General features: G+C 38.8%; 1 protein-coding gene across 1 annotated transcript in view; it reads right to left on the bottom strand.

Annotated features, from left to right (window-relative positions):
* Window positions 1-19,394, bottom strand: part of LOC100671483 (olfactory receptor 10J1-like) — a 31,597-nt gene extending 12,203 nt beyond the window's left edge. Inside the window, exon 1 of the mRNA XM_064283181.1 lies at window positions 18,679-19,394. Coding sequence (XP_064139251.1) covers window positions 18,679-19,183 — 505 coding nt within the window. The 5' untranslated portion in view covers window positions 19,184-19,394. The remainder of the gene's footprint in view (window positions 1-18,678) is intronic.
* Window positions 19,395-19,994: the final 600 nt, after the last annotated feature.

Here is a 19,994-nt window from a genome sequence, read left to right as displayed (position 1 = left end):
AAGGTCAGCGGAGCAAGGGCAGGGGTTTGGGGACTATGGCTTAAGGAGACTTCTAAGTCATTTGGCAAAATAATACTATTATGAAAACATTCTGCATCCCACTTTGAAATGTGGCGTCTGGGGTCTTAAATGCTAACAAGCGGCTGTCTAAGATGCATCAATTGGTCTCAACCCACCTGAATCAAAGGAGAATAAAGAACACCAAGGTCACACGATAATTAAGAGCCCAAGAGACAGAAAGGGCCACAAGAACCAGAGACCTACATCATCCTGAGACCAGAAGAACTAAATGGTGCCCGGCCACAACTGATGACTGCCCTGACAGGGAGCACAACAGAGAACCCCTGAGGGAGCAGGAGAATAGTGGGATGCAGACCCCAAATTCTCATAAAAAGACCAGACTTAATGGTCTGAGTGTGACTAGAGGAATCCTGGTGGTCATGGTCCCCAAACCTTCTGTTGGCCCAGGACAGGAACCATTCCCGAAGACAACTCATCAGACATGGAAGGGACTGGACAATGGGTTGGAGAGAGATGCTGATGAAGAGTGAGCTACTTGTATCAGGTGGACATGAGACTGTGTTGGCATCTCTTGTCTGGAGGGGAGATGGGAGGGTAGAGAGGGTTAGAAACTGGCAAAATTGTCACGAAAGGAGAGACTGGAAGGGCTGACTCATTAGGGGGAGAGTAAGTGGGAGTATGGAGTAAGGTGTATATAAGCTTATATGTGACAGACTGACTTGATTTGTAAACGTTCACTTAAAGCTCAATAAAAATTATGAAAAAAAAATTCAGAAACCAAGATAATGCTGAATTGTTAAATACAGACAAGTATTTTCAAAGCAGGAAACTGTAAATTTCTGCTTAGAGAGCCAACCGAGTCTTTTTAGTGGCCAAAATATCCCAATTGAATTTGATGAAATTTCAAAGAAATTGATTTTAAGTACTACTTAGACATTGTTGCTATTTAAATTTAAATTCGTTCATGTTCTTGATTGCTCATATTCTACATTTTCTAAATTATTTCACAATAATCTGAAATCTGTTGTGAGTGAAATTAAACTGCTTTTGTGTTTGACTATTTTTCAAAAGGGAAACTCTGGTGATGTAGTGGTTAGGAACTACGGCTGCTAACCAAAAGGCCCACAGTTCGAATCTACCAGGCGCTCCTTGGAAACTCTATGGGGCAGTTCTGCCATGTCCTATAGGGTTGCTATGAGTTGGAACCCACTTGACAGCAATGGTTTTTTTTTTTTTAAAGAGTTCATTGCTGAACCAGATTCCCCTACCACACGCTGAGAATTAATTACCACTTTTTGAAACTAAAAAAAAAAAAACTCCTGAAAAAGAAATATTTAGGGGCAGATTTTTTCCCTGGAGAATTATACCAAAAAGAAGAATTAACACCAATTTTGCACAATTGTTTGCAAAAAAACTTCTCAACTTGTCTTATGAGGCCATTATTACTCTGATATCCAAACCAGATAAAGACAGCACAAATAAAACTTCAGACCAATATCTTGTATGAACTTAAATACAACAACCTTCAACAAAATATTAGCAAACCAAATACAATAAAGTGTATAAAGAATAACACAACATGACCAAACCAGATTTTTTTCAGGAATGTAATACCGGGTCAGCATTCAAAAATCAAACAATGGTATCCACCACATTAACAGTCTAAAGAGTAAAAATAACGTCATTATAACAGTTGACACAGAAAAAGGATTTGACAAAATCTAACACTCATTCATGACAAAAACTCTTAGCAAATTGGGAGTGGAGGGGAATTACCTCAACTTGGTAAAGCACTCAGGAAAAAAAAATAAGGCTAAAATAGCTTTTCCTTTAAGACTGTGAACAAGACAAGAATATTCACACAGGCTAATTTATTCAACATAGCACTGGAAGTTCTAGCCACAGCAATAAGGCAAGAAAAAGAAACGAAAGACCTACAGATCAGAAAGAACAAAATAGAACAGTCCCTATTATATAACATGAATTATTTACACAGAAAATCTGAAAGTATCTCCAGAAAAAAAAAAGACAAAAAAACAAACAAAAACCTCCTAGAATCAATAAGGGAGATCAGAAAGGCCACAGTACACAATATCAGCATATAAAAGTAAATCACATTTCTACACACTAACAATGAACATGAGGTAACCAAAATTTATAATTCGGAGCAATTAATAATTGCTCCAAAGAAAATGAAATACTTGAATATACACATAACAACACATGTACACAATCCGTATGCTGAAACTACAAATTGCTAGTGAAAGAAATCAAAGAAGACTTAAGTAAATGGAGAGATATATTGTGCTCATGCGTTGGAAGACTCTACATAGCAAAGATTTCACCTCTCTTCAAATAGATCTATAGATTTTTAATGCAATTCCTGCTAAAATCAGCAATTTTTTTTTTTTAAGACATAGCCATATTCTAAAACTTACATGGAATATACAGACCCTAGAATAACTAAAACAATCTTGACAAAGCAGAATAAAAAGGGAGGAATCATTCTATCCAATATTAAGTCTTACTATATAGGGTCGCTATGACTCGGAATTGACTCCATGGCAACGGGTTTGGTTTTTTTGGTTTACATAGCCTCATTAAGGAGCCCTGGTAGCGCAGTGGTTAAAGTGCTTGGCTGGACTGCTAATCAAAAAGTCAATGATTTGAACCCACCAGTAGCTCTGCAAGAGAAAGATGTGGCAGATGACTTTCTTTATGATGTACAGACTTAGAAACCTTATGGGGCAATTCTACTCTGTCCTGTAGGGTTGCTAGGAGTAGGAATTGATGGCAGCAACTTTGCTTTTACATAGCTTCATTAATCAAGATAGTATGGTATTAATGGAGCAATAGACATAGATCCCTGGAACTGAATAGAAAATTCAGAAACTGACCCACAGAAATACGTTCATCTGACTTTTGCAAAGGTGCAAATGAAATTCAATGAAGGTTGATTCCATTGCCATTGAGCCTATGCCAACTCTAGCAAACAACCCAATAGGACAGAGTAGAACTGTCCCATAGGGTTTCCAAGGCTGCAAATCTTTACAGAAGCAGACTGCCACATCTTTATCCTGCAGAGCAGCTGGTGCAACCTTTTGGTGAGCAGTCAAGCACTTAACCACCGCACCTCCAGGGCTTTAAGAAAAAAAAAAAAGCTTTGGGGCAATTGGACCCTTGGTGGCAAAATTGATTAATGCTGTGGCAAGTAACTGAAAGGCTGGCTGTGTGAAACCACTCAGAGGAGCCTCGGAAGAAAGGTCTGGCAATATGCTTCAAAATGTCATAACCACAAAAACCCAGAGTATAATTCTACTCTGCAACACATGAGGTTACCGTGAGTTGGAATCTACTGGAGGCAATTGCGTCGAGCAGCTAAAGCAAAAGGAAGAATTGATGAAGTAAAAGAACTGAATAGAAGATTTCAAAGGGCATCTCAAGAAGACAAAGTAAAGTATAATAATGACATGTGCAAAGAGCTGGAGATGGAAAACCAAAAGGAAAGAACATGCTTGGCTTTTCTCAAGCTAAAAGAACTGAAGAAAAAATTCAAGCCTTGAGTTGCAACAGTGAGGAATTCTATGGGGAAAACATTAAACGACACAGGAAGCATCAAAAGAAGATGGAAGGAATACAGGGTCATTATACCAAAAAGAATTAGTTGATATTCAACCATTTCAAGAGGTGGCATATGATCAGGAGCCGATGGTACTGAAGAAAGGAGTCCAAGCTGCTCTGAAGGCACTGGTGAAAAACAAGACTCCACGAATTGATGGAATATCAGTTTGAGATCTTTCAACAAACAGAGGCAGCGCTGGAGGTGCTCACTCATCTATGCCAAGAAATATGGGAGACAGCTTCCTGGCCAACTGACTGGAAGAGATCCATATTTATGCCTATTCCCAAGAAAGGTGATCCAACCAAATGCAGAAATTATAGAACAATATCATTAATATCACACACAAGCAAAATTTTCCTGAAGATCATTCAAAAACGGCTGCAGCAGTGTATCAACTGGGAACTGCCAGAAATTCAGGCCAGTTTCAGAAGAGGATGTAGAACCAGGGATATCATTGCTGATGTCAGATGGATCCTGGCTGAAAGCAGAGAATACCAGAAGGATGTTTACCTGTGTTTATTGACTATGCAAAGGCATTCGACTGTGTGGATCATAACAAACTATTGATAACATTGTGAAGAATGGGAATTCCAGAACACTTAATTGTGCTCATGAGGAACCTTTACATAGATCAAGAGGCAGTTGTTCAGACAGAACAAGGGGATACTGATTGGTTTAAAGTCAGGAAAGGTGTGCGTCAGGGTTGTATTCTTTCGCCATACCTATTCAATTGGTATGCTGAGCAAATAATACGAGAAGCTGGGCTATATGAAGAAGAACAGGGCATCAGGATTGGAGGAAGACTCATTAACAACCTGTGTTATGCAGATGACACAACCTTGCTTGCTGAAAGTGAAGAGGACTTGAAGCATTTACTAATGAAGATCAATGACCACAGCCTTCAGTATGGATTGCACCTCAACATAAAGAAAACAAAAATCCTCACAACTGGACCAATGAGCAACATCATGATAAATGGAGAAAAGATGGAAGTTGTTAAGGATTTAATTTTGCTTGGATCCACAATCAACAGCCATGGAAGCAGCAGTCAAGAAATCAAAAGACGCATTGCATTGGGCAAATCTGCTGCAAAGGACCTCTTCAAAATGTCGAAGATCAAAGAAGTCAACCTGAAGACTAAGGTGCGCCTGACCCAAGCCATGGTATTTTCAATCGCATCATATGCATGTGAAATCTGGACAATGAATAAGGAAGACTGAAGTAGAACTGATGCCTTTGAATTGTGGTGTTTGCGAAGATTATTGAATATACCATGGACTGCCAAAAGAATGAACAGTCTGTCTTGGAAGAAGTGAGGCCAGAATGCTTCTTAGAGGCAAGGATGGCGAGATTGTGTCTTACATACTTTGGACATGTTGTCAGGAAGGAACAGTCCCTGGAGAAGGACATCATGCTTGGCAGAGTACAGGGTCAGCGGAAAAGAGGAAGACCCTCAACGAGGTGGATTGACACAGTGGGTCCAACAATGAGCTCAAGCATAACAACGATTGTAAGGCTGGTGCAGGACTGGGCAGTGTTTCATTCTATTGTGCACAAGGCTGCTATGAGTAGGAACCGATTCGATGGCACCCAACAGCAACAGCAACAACAAGGCAAAAAAATAAACCTTGACCTAAATCCCACACTTTATACAAAAATTAACACAAAATGGCTCATAGACTGAAATGTAAAACATAAACTGCGGAGGTTTTAAAAACAACTTATAGAAAAAAATGTAAAAAACACCTAATTCAAAGGGAGACCAGAGCCATAGGGAAATAACAAGGTGGTCTTGAATAGGGAGACTTGATACCATTGCGATTGCCAATTTTCCATAAGTTAATTTATAAATGTGATAGGATCCCAATAAAGTATGAATAGAATTTGGTTTGCATGTATTTGTGTGTCTGTATTGTGGGAGGAGGGTAAATTAAACAGGATGCTTCTAAAATTTATGTGAAAAATGTAAACACACAAAACATCCAAAATTTTTTCTGGAGAGGAGTAATGGTAACTAGCTCTATTAAATAATAAAACTTTTTCTAAACTGTGATAATTACTGTTGTCACATATGATAAATATGTAAATGCAAGAGAAAAGAAACTATGAATAGGCACAAATCCCCAGTAGAGTAGAATACATGATATTATTAGCATTTTAATTTGGAGTGGAAAACAATTTTTTTTTTTCTAAATGTTATTGGAAAAAATGACTTTGGAAATGAAACAAATGGTTGAGTCCTGAGAAATACAGATATGTAGAGGCAAAATAGGAGGAGCCAACAAGGGGACCATCACTGAGCTAAGTCTGAATTAAAATGGAAAGTTTTAGAGAACACTTAAAATTTTCTGGATATAAGTAATATATTTTATAGATAGAAGAAAAAAGGGGGAATGCAAAATGAAACAACCATTTTGGAAAATGATATGGGTTTCCTTAGAAAGCTAGAAATAGAAAGAACATATGATCCAATGATCCCACTCCTAAGAATATATCCTAGAGAAATAAGAGTCATCACATGAATAGACATATGCACACCCATGTTCATTGCAGCATTGTTCACGATAGCAAAAAGATGGAAACAACCTAGATGCTCCCTCAACAGATGCTCCTCAACTATGGTACATAAACACAATGGAGTATTACACAATGATAAAGAACAAGGATGAACCTGGGAAACATCTCGTAATATGGATGAATCTGGAGGCCATTATGCTGAGTGAAATAAGTCAATCACAAAAGACAAATAACGTGTGAGACCACTACCATAAAAATTCATGAAAAGGTTTATACACAAAAAGAATTTTTGATGGTTACAAGGGAGAGTAGGGATGGAAAAACACTAAATAAACAATAGATATGTGGTAACTTTGGTAAAGGGTAAGACAGTATACAATACTGGGGAAGCCAGCGCAACTTGTACAAGGCAAGGTCATGGAAGCTTCATAAAACACATCCAAATTCCCTGCGGGACCGAATTGTTGCGCTGAGGGCCGTGGGTACCATGTCTTGGGAAACATCTAGCTCAACCGGCATAACATAGTTTACAAAGAAAGTGTTCTACATTCTACTTTGGTGAGTAGAGTCTGGGGGTCTTAAAAGCCTGTGAGCAGACATCTAAAATACTCCACTAGTCTCACCCCTTCAGAAGCAAGGGAGAATGAAGAAAACTAAACCGTACAAGGGAAAGATTAGTCCAAAGGACTAATGGACGACATCTACCTCAGCCTGCACCAGACTGAGTCCAGTATAGTTAGATGGTGCCCAGCTACCACTACCAACTTCTCTGACAGGGACCACAATAGAGGTTCCCAGACAGAGCTGGAGAAAAACGTAGAACAAAATTCTAACTCACAAAAAAGGACCAGACTTACCGGCCTGACAGAGACTGGAGAAACCCTGAGAATATGGCCCCCAGACACCCTTTAAGCTCAATAGTAAAGTCATTCCCAGGGTTCACCCTTCAGCCAAAGAAGACAGACCTGTAAAACAAAACGAGGCTAAAGGGGCACAACAGCCCAGGAGCAAGGACTAGAAGGCAGGATGGGACAGGAAAGCTGGTAATAGGGAACCCAAGGTCGAGAAGGGAGAGTGTTGACAAGGTGTGGGGTTGTTAACCAATGTCATAAAACATAGGTGTACTGTTTAATGAGAAACTAGTTTGTTCTGTAAACCTTCATCTAAAGTATAATAAATAAATAAAAAGAAGAAAAAAAGGGGCAAATGAAGTTTCTTAGCACGCCAATGCAATTAAGTTGTCCAATTTTGGAAGAACCGGAAGCCAGGGACAAAAAAAAAAAAATCAATTCCAACTCATGGTGACTTTATTCTGCACTCCATAGGGCTTTTTTTTTTTTTTTTTAACTTTTATTGAGCTTCAAGTGAACGTTTACAAATCAAGTCACTCTGTCACATATAAGTTTATATACATCTTACTCCCTTCTCCCACTTACTCTCCCCCTAATGAGTCAGCCCTTCCAGTCTCTCTTTTCGTGACAATTTTGCCAGCTTCCAACTCTCTCTATCCTCCCATTCCCCCTCCAGACAGGAGATGCCAACACAGTCTCAAGTGTCCACCTGATATAATTAGCTCACTCTTCTTCAGCATCTCTCTCCTACCCACTGTCCAGTCCCTTTCATGTCTGATGAGTTGTCTTCAGGAATGGTTCCTGTCCTGTGCCATCAGAAGGTTTGGGGACCATGACCGCCGGGATTCCTCAAGTCTCAGTCAGACCATTAAGTACGGTCTTTTTGTGAGAATTTGGGGTCTGCATCTCACTGATTTCCTGCTCCCTCAGGGGTTCTCTGTTGTGCTCCCTGTCAGGGCAGTCATCGATTGTGGCCGGGCACCAACTAGTTCTTCTGGTCTCAGGATAATGTAGGTCTCTGGTTCATGTGGCCCTTTCTGTCTCTTGGGCTCTTAGTTGTCATGTGACCTTGGTGTTCTTCATTCTCCTTTGCTCCAGGGGGATTGAGACCAATTGCTGCATCTTAGATGGCCGCTTGTTAGCATTTAAGACCCCAGACGCCACATTTCAAAGTAGGATGCAGAAAGTTTTCATAACAGAATTATTTTGCCAATTGACTTAGAAGTCCCCTTAGAGCATGGTTCCCAAACCCCTGCCCTTGCTCCGCTGACCTTTGAAGCATTCAGTTTATTCCGGAAACTTCTTTGCTTTTGGTCCAGTCCAATTGGGCTGACCTTCCATGTATTGAGTGTTGTCCTTCCCTTCACCTAAAGCAGTTCTTATCTACTAATTAATCAGTAAAAAACCCTCTCCCTCCCTCCCTCCCCCCCTCATAACCACAAAAGTATGTGTTCTTCTCAGTTTATACTATTTCTCAAGATCTTATAATAGTGGTCTTATACAATATTTGTCCTTTTGCCTCTGACTAATTTCGCTCAGCATAATGCCTTCCAGGTTCCTCCATGTTATGAAATGTTTCACAGTTTCCTTGTTGTTCTTTATCGATGGGTAGTATTTCATTGTGTGAATATACCACAATTTATTTACCCATTCATCCGTTGATGGACACCTTGGTTGCTTCCAGCTTTTTGCTATTGTAAACAGAGCTGCAATAAACATGGGTGTGCATATATCTGTTTGTGTGAAGGCTCTTGTTTCTCTAGGGTATATTCCGAGGAGTGGGGTTTCTGGGTTGTATGGTAGTTCTATTTCTAACTGTTTAAGATAACGCCAGATAGATTTCCAAAGTGGTTGTACCATTTTACATTCCCACCAGCAGTGTATAAGAGTTCCAATCTCTCCTCAGCCTCTCCAACATTTATTATTTTGTGTTTTTTGGATTAATGCCAGCCTTGTTGGAGTGAGATGGAATCTCATCATAGTTTTAATTTGCATTTCTCTAATGGCTAATGATCGAGAACATTTTCTCATGTGTCTGTTAGCTGCCTGAATATCTTCTTTAGTGAAGTGTGGGTCATTTCCTTTGCCCACTTCTTGATTGGGTTGTTTGTCTTTTTGTGGTTGAGTTTTCACAGTATCATGTAGATTTTAGAGATCAGGCGCTGGTCGGAGATGTCATAGCTGAAAATTCTTTCCCAGTCTGTGGGTGGTCTTTTTACTTTTTTGGTGAAGTCTTTAGATGAGCATAGGTGTTTGATTTTTAGGAGCTCCCAGTTATCTGGTTTCTCTTCGTCATTTTTGGTAGTGTTTTGTATTCTGTTTATGCCTTGTATTAGGACTCCTAATGTTGTCCCTATTTTTTCTTCCATGATCTTTATCGTTTTAGTCTTTATGTTTAGGTCTTTGATCCACTTGGAGTTAGTTTTTGTGCATGGTGTGAGGTATGGGTCCTGTTTCGTTTTTTTGCAAATGGATATCCAGTTATGCCAGCACCATTTGTTAAAAAGACTATCTTTTCCCCAATTAACTGACACTGGGCCTTTGTCAAATATCAGGTGCTCATATGTGGTTGAATTTATATTTGGGTTTTCAATTCTGTTCCATTGGTCTATGTGCCTCTTGTTGTACCAGTACCAGGCTGTTTTGACTACTGTGTCTGTATAACAGCTTCTGAAGTCAGGTAGAGTGAGGCCTCCCACTTTCTTCTTCTTTTTCAGTAATGCTTTGCTTATCTGAGGCTTCTTTCCCTTCCATATGAAATTGGTGATTTGTTTCTCTATCACCTTAAAAAATGACATTGGAATTTGGATCGGAAGTGCATTGTATGTATAGATGGCTTTTGGTAGAATAGACATTTTTACTATGTTAAGTCTTCCTATCCATGAGCAAGGTATGTTTTTCCACTTAAGTATGTCCTTTTGAATTTCTTGTAGTAGAGCTTTGTAGTTTTCTTTGTATAGGTCTTTTACATCCTTGGTAAGATTTATTCCTAAGTATTTTATCTTCTTGGGGGCTACTGTGAATGGTATTGATTTGGTTATTTCCTCTTCGGTGTTCTTTTTGTTGATGTAGAGGAATCCAAGTGATTTTTGTATGTTTATCTTATAACCTGAGACTCTGCCAAACTCTTCTATTAGTTTCAGTAGTTTTCTGGAGGATTCCTTAGGGTTTTCTGTGTATAAGATCATGTCATCTGCAAATAGAGATAATTTTACTTCCTCCTTGCCAGTCTGGATGCCCTTTATTTCTTTGTCTAGCCTAATTGCCCTCGCTAGGACTTCTAGCACGATGTTGAATAAGAGCGGTGATAAAGGGCATCCTTGTCTGGTTCCCGTTCTCAAGGGAAATGCTTTCAGGCTCTCTCCATTTAGAATTATGTTGGCTGTTGGCTTTGCATTGGCTGTTGGCTTTGCATAGATGTCCTTTATTATGTTGAGGAATTTTCCTTCAATTCCTATTTTGCTGAGAGTTTTTATCATAAAAGGGTATTGGACTTTGTCAAATGCCTTTTCTGCATCAATTGATAAGATCATGTGGTTTTTGTCTTTTGTTTTATTTATGTGATGGATTACATTAATGGTTTTTCTGATATTAAACCAGCCTTGCATACCTGGTATAAATCCCACATGATCGTGGTGAATTATTTTTTTGATATGTTGTTGAATTCTATCAGCTACAATTTTGTTGAGGATTTTTGCATCTATGTTCATGAGGGATATAGGTCTGTAATTTTCTTTTTTTGTATTGTCTTTTTTTTTTTTTTTTTTTACCTGATTTTGGGATCAGGGAGATGGTGGCTTCATTGAATGAGTTGGATAGTATTCTGTCATTTTTTATGCTTTGAAATACCTTTAGTAGTAGTGGTGTTAACTCTTCTCTGAAAGTTTGGTAGAACTCTGCAGTGAAGCCGTTTGGGCCAGGGCTTTTTTTTGTTGGGAGTTTTTTGATTACCGTTTCAATCTCTTTTTTTGTTATGGGTCTATTTAGTTGTTCTACTTCTGAATGTGTTAGTTTAGGTAGGTAGTGTTTTTCCAGGAATTCATCCATTTCTTCTAGGTTTGCAAATTTGTTAGAGTACAATTTTTCATAATACTCTGATATGATTCTTTTAATTTCACTTGATTCTGTTGTGATGTGGTCCTTTTTGTTGCTTATTCGGGTTATTTTTTTCCTTTCCTGTATTTCTTTAGTTAGTCTAGCCAATGGTTTATCAATTTTGTTAATTTTTTCAAAGAACCAGCTTTTGGCTTTGTTAATTCTTTCAATTGTTTTTCTGTTCTCTAATTCATTTAGTTCAGCTCTAATTTTTATTATTTGTTTTCTTCTGGTGCCTGATGGATTCTTTTGTTGCTCACTTTCTATTTGTTCAAGTTGTAGGGACAGTTCTCTGATTTTGGCTCTTTCTTCTTTTCATATGTGTGCATTTATCGATATAAATTGGCCTCTGAGCACTGCTTTTGCTGTGTCCCAGAGGTTTTGATAGGAAGTATTTTCATTCTCGTTGCATTCTATGAATTTCCTTATTCCCTCCTTGATGTCTTCTATAACCCAGTCTTTTTTCAGGAGGGTATTGTTCATTTTCCAAGTATTTGATTTCTTTTCCCTAGTTTTTCTGTTATTGATTTCTAGTTTTATTGCCTTGTGGTCTGAGAAGATGCTTTGTAATATTTCGATGTTTTGGACTCTGCAAAGGTTTGTTTTATGACCTAATATGTGGTCTATTCTAGAGAATGTTCCATGTGCACTAGAAAAAAAAGTATAGTTTGTAGCAGTTGGGTGGAGAGTTCTGTATAAGTCAATGAGGTCAAGCTGGTTGATCGTTGTAATTAGGTCTTCCGTGTCTCTATTGAGCTTCTTACTGGATGTCCTGTCCTTCTCCGAAAGTGGTGTGTTGAAGTCTCCTACTATAATTGTGGAGGTGTCTATCTCACTTTTCAGTTCTGTTAAAATTTGATTTATGTATCTTGCAGCCCTGTCATTGGGTGCATAAATATTTAATATGGTTATGTCTTCCTGATCAATTGTCCCTTTTATCATTATGTAGTGTTCTTCTTTATCCTTTGTGGTGGATTTAGGTCTAAAGTCTATTTTGTCAGAAATTAATATTGCTACTCCTCTTCTTTTTTGCTTGTTGTTTGCTTGATATATTTTTTTCCATCCTTTGAGTTTTAGTTTGTTTTTGTCTCTAAGTCTAAGGTGTGTCTCTTGTAGACAGCATATAGACGGATCGTGTTTCTTTACCCAGTCCGAGACTCTCTGTCTCTTTATTGGTGCATTTAGTCCATTTACATTTAGCGTAATTATACATAAATAAGTGTTTAGTGTTGTCATTTTGATGCCTTTTGATGTGTGTTGTTGACAATTTCATTTTTCCACATACTTTTTAGTGCTGAGACGTTTTTCTTAGTAAATTGTGAGATCCTCATTTTCGTGGTGTTTGACTTTATGTTTGTTGAGTCGTTACGTTTTTCTTGGCTTTTATCTTGAGTTATGGAGTTGTTATACCTCTTTGTGGTTACCTTAATATTTACCCCTATTTTTCTAAGTAAAAACCTAACTTGTAATGTTCTATATCGCCTTGTATCACTCTCCATATGGCAGTTCTATGCCACCTGTATTTAGTCCCTCTTTTTGATTATTGTGATCTTTTACATTTTGACTTCAGTGATTCCCTGTTGTGAGCATTTTTTTTTAATTAATCTTAATTTGTTTTTGTGATTTCCCTGTTTGAGTTGATATTAGGATGTTCTGTTTTGTGACCTCGTGTTGTGCTGGTATCTGATATTATTGGTTTTCTGACCAAACAATATCCTTTAGTATTTCTTGTAGCTTTGGTTTGGTTTTTGCAAATTCTCTAAACTTGTGTTTATCTGTAAATATCTTAATTTCTCCTTCATATTTCAGAGAGAGTTTTGCTGGATATATTATCCTTGGCTGGCAGTTTTTCTCCTTCAGTGCTCTGTATATGTCGTCCCATTCCCTTCTTGCCTGCATGGTTTCTGCTGAGTAGTCTGAACTTATTGATTCTCCCTTGAAGGTGACCTTTCTTTTCTCCCTGGCTGTTTTTAAAATTTTCTCTTTATCTTTGTTTTTGGCAAGTCTGATGATAATATGTCTTGGCGTTTTTCTTTTTGGATCAATCTTAAATGGGGTTCGATGAGCATCTTGGATAGATATCCTTTCATCTTTCATGATGTCAGGGAAGTTTTCTGTCAGGAGATCTTCAACTATTTTCTCTGTGTTTTCTGTCCTCCCTCCCTGTTCTGGGACTCCAATCACACGCAAGTTATCTTAGGGTTTCTTCATTTTTTTAAATTCTTTTATCTGATTTTTTTTCAGTTATGTTGGTGTTAATTCCCTGGTCCTCCAGATTTCCCAGTCTGCATTCTAATTGCTCGAGTCTGCTCCTCTGACTTCCTATTGCATTGTCTAATTCTGTAATTTTATTGTTAATCTTTTGGATTTCTACATGCTGTCTCTCTATGGATTCTTGCAACTTATTAATTTTTCCACTATGTTCTTGAATAATCTTTTTGAGTTCTTCAACTGTTTTATCAGTGTGTTCCTTGGCTTTTTCTGCAGTTTGCCTTATTTCGTTTCTGATGTCTTGAAGCATTCTGTAAATTAGTTTTTTATATTCTGTATCTGATAATTCCAGGATTGTATCTTCATTTGGGAAAGATTTTGATTCTTTTGTTTGGGGGGTTGGAGAAGCTGTCATGGTCTGCTTCTTTATGTGGTTTGATATGGACTGCTGTCTCCGAGCCATCACTGGGAAACTTGTTTTTCCAGAAATTCCGCTGACTGGGACGCTGGCTCCAGGCTCCGAAAACAGTCTCTGCTTCCCCGTATTTGTTCGTTTTCCATCTCTAAATCTGTGTTTGTTGTTCAGCGTTCGTAGATTGTTATGTATGTGATGGATTCACTTGTTTTTCCGAGTCTTTGTTGCAAGAGGGATCCGAGGTAGCGTCTACCTAGTCCGCCATCTTGGCCCCGCCTCTCTCCATAGGGCTTTTAATGCTATGATTTTTCTGAAGCAGATCGCCAGGCCTGTCTTTTGAGATGCCTGCAGGTGGGTTCAAACAGCCAACTTTTGGTTAGTAATTGAGTGCTTAAGCAGGCAAGGGACCAAAACCAAAAAAAAAAAAACCTAAAAAATAAACTCAAATCCATTGCCATTCAGTTGATTCTGACTCATAGCAACCCTATAGGACAGAGTAGAGCTCCCCATGGGGTTTCCAAGGTGGTAAATGTTTACATAATCAGACTGCCACTGCATTTTGCTTGTGTGGAGTAGCTGGTGGGTTCAAACTGCCAAACTTTTTTGGCTAGCAGATGAGCGCTTAACCATTGTGGTACCAGGGCTCCTTAAGTAAGGGACAGGTGACCTTAAATGTGTCTATCTTGTGTTTGGTGTTTCTAAACTAAGCCTTTTCTTGGAGAAGATGAGGACATGACAAATGCACAGATCCAGGCCAGCAACGCAAAGGAACAAGTTGCCAAATAGCACATCTATTAACTTCCTTTGCAAGTGGTCTTGTAGTGGTCAGTAAGCAGTTTGGGTATAACCAGGGATAGAGGTGCAGGTTGGAGACTCACACACACCACTTGCTCCTTTTAGTAAAGACCTTTGCTAAGCCCTTTTCAGTCTTTACTCAATGCCCATTAGAATCCTGGCCTAGCCAATGCCTGTTGTAGCCACTCTTTTCTGAAGAGCTGGGCTTGTGAAAGAAGGAAAACAGCCCCCCTAGGAGGAAGTCAAATCTTCACCCAGGATGTAGCAGGGACATGCTGCTGGTAGACATAATGAGAGGTGAAAACTCCATCCTTTATGGAGACTTACCTACTATTGAAAAGCCATATTTTTTTGTATGGAATTTTCTATTTTGAGGAAGTCAATTTATAGCACAGGGTTTTTCGTGGAGAAGGAGCCCCCAAATGACATGTACGGGCTCTTTGAATTTCCTCAAAGATACACCATAGGAAGAAATATTGTAGGATAATGTTATGAGATCACAAGGCATCCTTTCTTTTTCAAAATTGTTGTTACTCCTCATTGTTTCTGAGGCATTCATTTGCCCCAGGGAAGGATAAACCCAAAAGAATCCAGGAAAAAAGTATGTCAAACAAATTTCTAAAAACTGAAATATTTGCCATTCCTAACTATAGCAAACTTTTCTGGAGAAAAGAGCCTCTTTTATTTACAAAGAATGGTTTTGAACATCAAAAGCCTAGAAACAAAGTACTTTGTGTGTGCAGGGTTTTTTGCCAAAATAAAATAAAGACACCCAGCTGTGTTGGAAAGACAGGGTCTGGAGATGGGAGCACTGGAGTTTGTTGTCAGTGATTTATAAACCCCTTAAGGAAGGGACCTGTACTTTTGCCCCTCCCTAGCTATGCTCTTCTGTAAGAAGCTGATGAAAGCAGAAGGGGGTCTGTCCCTTACTTTCCAGAGAGACTATGGCTTCTTACAGAAGTCATGAATCCAGAATGATGCCCAAGTAATAGGGCAGAAATGAGTGAGTGAGGTAACCAGGTGGATGCTTTGAGGACAATTCGATAAGTCTTGTATACTCTATTATAGGGTTAAGGCTGCAGCTGAATGTCCAGGTGCCTTCAAAACGTGACTGAGAGAGAGCCAGTGGACCTAGAGTGGTCTCAAGGAAGATACAAAGTGCAAGGATCCCACTGATTAAAGAACATGGCAGGACTAGAGTCATCTTTTTGGATGCCAGTAAAGATGGCCAATGAGAGGTCATGTATCTCCATAGAATCCAGCATGGGAAGGTAGAAGTGATCATGGATCAGGTTCCTATTTCTCCTTGAACTTGATGCACCTCTAAGGATAATGGGGAGAAATGGGGAGAGCAAACCCTCGAATTTCATTGTGTTTACTAATAAAATGAGTTATTAGTTGCTAAATTCCCTACATTTACATGAAAAAGACTAGATGACTCTCCATCAGGCAAATTGGGAGCTCGGAATTAGAAAGTAAATTGAATTGCAGATTTTTCTTAAGCTAGATTTTATGAACCTGCATACATAGCCTATAAAATTTATAATTGCTTTATACATTTGACATTTTCCCATTTAAAACTACTTTACAATGAAAATACCATGTATTCACTTATTTACTCTGCATATTTTTACAAATATCTCAGTAGAGTGGCTTTGATTTCCTCAGTAACTACAACTATTAGTCATTATAATTTTATTCAACATCTATTTTGTCTCACAAATTAAGCCTAAATTTTACCTTGATTCTTTTTTTTTTTTTTTGAGATGAGGAACAATAAATAGTCTTTTATTGTTCCATTTCTAACTCAGTTGCTTCAATTTCATGTAAGTTTTCATGTCAAAATTCCTTACTGAGAACTTTTCTCAACTTTTCAGGAGTAATTTGATCCCCTAATTTATCAGAAAGTTATTGACTCTTTCATATTTCCGTTTAATTCTCTTTCTTTTCCATTGTGACCCGACTTACAAAGGGAGGGAGAGGAACCAAATAGAAGGACCTTGTCTAAATTCCTTTTTGCTCCTCCTGACCTTCCCTTTGTCCTTCTGCCTTCCCCTTTCCTTCCTATCTTAACACTGGAAGCTCAAATTTGGATCTGCTCCTAATTTTTGTTAGTTCTTAATCAATTTCATACCCTTTTTTTTCAATAATCAGCTTTTTGAACAGTGTCCTTTTCCTCTGACCCTGTTATTTATCCTGTCCATGAGGGGGGCATTTCTTTCAGCTTCACATGGCCTCTTTTATGCAGCCTATCACTACCCAGAAGCATCCTGGCTGCTCTGTGAACTCTGTTCTCGTAGCCAGAGTCCCACAGCTATTTCTTTCTGGCAAGAAGTCTTTTCTACACAACTCCTCCTTCCATTTGGCATCAGGATTAGAGGAAAACTCATTAACAACCTGTATTATGCAGATGACACAACTTTGCTGAAAGAGAAGAGGACTTGAAGCACTTACTGATGAAGATCAAAGACTACAGCCTTCAGTATGGATTACACCTCAACATAAAGAAAAAAATCCTCACAACTGAACCAATAAACAACATCATGACAAATGGAGAAAAGATTGAAATTGTCAAGGGTTTCATTTTACTTGGATCCGCAACCAACACCCATGGAAGCAGCAGTCAAGAAGCCAAACAACACACTGCACTGGGCAAATCTGCTGCAAAAGACCTCTTTAAAGTGTCAAAAAGCAAAGATATCACCTTGAACACTAAGGTGAGCCTGACCCAAGGCATACTGTTTTTAATTGCCTCTTATGCATGTGAAAGCTGGGTAATGAATAAGGAAGACCAAAGAAGAAATTGATGCCTTTGAATTATTATGTTGGCCAAAAATATTAAATATACCATGGACTGCCAAAAGAACGAACAAATCTGTCTTGGAAGAAGTACAGCCAGAATCCTCCTTAGAAGCAAGGATGGCAACACTTCTTATCATATACTTTGGTCATGTTATTAGGAGGGACCAGTCCCTAGAGAAGGGACAGCAAAAAAGAGGAAGACCCTCAAGGAGATGAACTGACATAGTGACTGCAACAACGGGGTCAAGCAAAACAGAGACCATGAGGATGGCATAGGACCAGGCAGTGTTTCATTCTGTTGTACGTATGAGCCGGAACCGACCTGAGGGTACCTAACCACAACAACAACCTCCTCCCATTTCCCTTTTCTTTTGAAGCCCTGCACATGGATGAAGGAATACTTGCAGTGGGCTGCTTGAAAATATCTACTCTAAAATGTTTTAAGCCCATTGCAAATCCATATTTTTGTTTTGCTTATCTAATTACAACATGAGGCAATTAGTTTCTTCATAATAGCTTTTTAAATAATCCCTTGTCCAAGCGTCCAATTTAGATTAACAGATGATTCAGCTGAGCAGTGATTTTACTGTGGTTTTTACTTCAGCAAAGTGGACTGGCTACTTTATATTTAAGCATGAGATTAACACTGGATCACACTTTGAACTTATAATCATTACCTGAAAACAGCCAGTAAGTATCTGTTTACAGGTTGGTGGAGTAACTTCTAGTTTTATTATATGAACAAAGGAACTGAGGAAGCAAGAATCAGTTACTCGTGGCTAACCTCTAGCTTCATTTTTACCCTGGCCCTGGTTGTGATGTATGAGATTTAAAAAATCATTTGAAACCCTGGATCTATGACTTGACCAATAAACTTCCATCTGGAAGACAAACAAAACTGTTTGGGTAGAATTTCTTATCTTAGGAAAGTGATTTCCGGCCCATCACTCTGTGCAGTGAGTCCTGGACTTCTTTATTTCTCAAACTGTACACAACAGGATTCAATAGGGGAGTTATGACAGTGTAGGTCACTGCGATTAACTGATTCTGATCTTTTGTGTTCTCCGATTTGGGCTTGAAGTAAGCAATGGAGGCACAGCCATAGTGGATAATGACCACAGTGAGGTGGGAGGCACAGGTGGCGAAAGTCTTCTTCCGGCCTTCGGCTGAGGCAATCTTGAGAATGGTGGAAATAATGAGGATGTAAGAGATGAAGAGGAAGGTGGCAGGGACAGTGATGGCCAGTAGGCTGATAATTAAGGTCAGGATATCATTGATGATTGGAGTAGCACAAGCCACGTCCAGCACGGGTCGAACATCGCAGAAGAAATGTTCAATCAGTGAGTCACAAAAGGGCAGTCTGAAAATGGCCACCGCCTGAACCAGTGAAAGGGAGAACCCTGTGGCACAGACCAAGGATGACAGCATGGCACAGACCCTCCAATTCATGATGATTGAGTAACGAAGAGGGTTGCAGATGGCCACGTAATGATCGTACCCCATTACTGCTAGCAGGAGGCAGTTGGTGATGGCAAAGCCGAGGAAAAAAAAGAGCTGAGTCCCACAGCCCTCCAGAGAGATGGATTGGCTCAAACATGCAAGGCTGGAAAGCATGCGGGGGATAATGACCAGGGAGTAGAAAGTCTCTGAAGTGGAGAGGACACTTAGGAAGAAGTACATGGGGGTGTGGAGGTGATGGTCAATACGGATAATGGTCACAATGATGACATTGCCTGCCAGCGTCAGCATGTACAGGGTGAGGAACACCACAAAGAGTGTAAGCTGATGTTCTTGGAAATTGGAGAAACCTTGGAAAACAAACTCTCTTACCTCTGTGTGGTTGGCTGTCTTCATTGAGTTCCCCAAGTCTGAAAGATAAAGAGAAGGTCAACAGTATCTATTGGCACCAGATCTCTGACAGGCACACTGCACAGAGCCAAGGTGTGACACAGCAAAGACTCAGTTCAAAACTTCACAAATCAACCTCCTTTTCCAGGCAGACTAGGTCCTTTGATTGAAAATAAAGATACAGCATCTTTATTTATCTTTAGCAACATCATTTAAAAGTTTGGTATAAAATATTCTTTCCAAGTGCACCTGGGTCATTTTATAAAAGTGACCACCGATGGCCCATAAAGTAGGTTTAAAAAATTTTTTTAGGATTGGTATCACATAGACCACATTCTCACTAGAGTGTGATTAAATTAAAAAGTGTCACAAAAAGATAAAATCAATGCATGACCAAGTTGGTTTTGTTTCAGAATGCAAAGTTTGGTTAACATTGTAATAGTCCAATTACATGTTTCCTTAAATAAACCATTTAAAGGGGGAAAAAAATTGTATGATCATTCCAATAGCTGCAAAAAAGCATTTTTAAAATTCAGTATCTACTTACTTATAAGAAGTATGGTAGCCTTAGTAACCAGGAATAGATTTTCTTTAAGCAGATAAGGCATGTGTATAGCAATTCTATAGCAAACATCATGCTTAGTGTTGAGATACTGAAGGATTCTCTTTAAGATTAGGAAGAAGATAAGGACGGTTGCTTTATCCACTTCTCTTCAACATTGTATTGAATATTATAGCCAGCCCAGTAAGGTAAGAAAAATAAATTAAAGATACAAGGATTGAAAAGGGAGAAATAAAACTGACATTCATTGCAGAT

Source organism: Loxodonta africana, chromosome 3 (assembly GCF_030014295.1).
Source record: "Loxodonta africana isolate mLoxAfr1 chromosome 3, mLoxAfr1.hap2, whole genome shotgun sequence".
NCBI classification, from domain to species: domain Eukaryota; kingdom Metazoa; phylum Chordata; class Mammalia; order Proboscidea; family Elephantidae; genus Loxodonta; species Loxodonta africana.
This window is presented reverse-complemented; position numbering and strand designations above follow the sequence as displayed.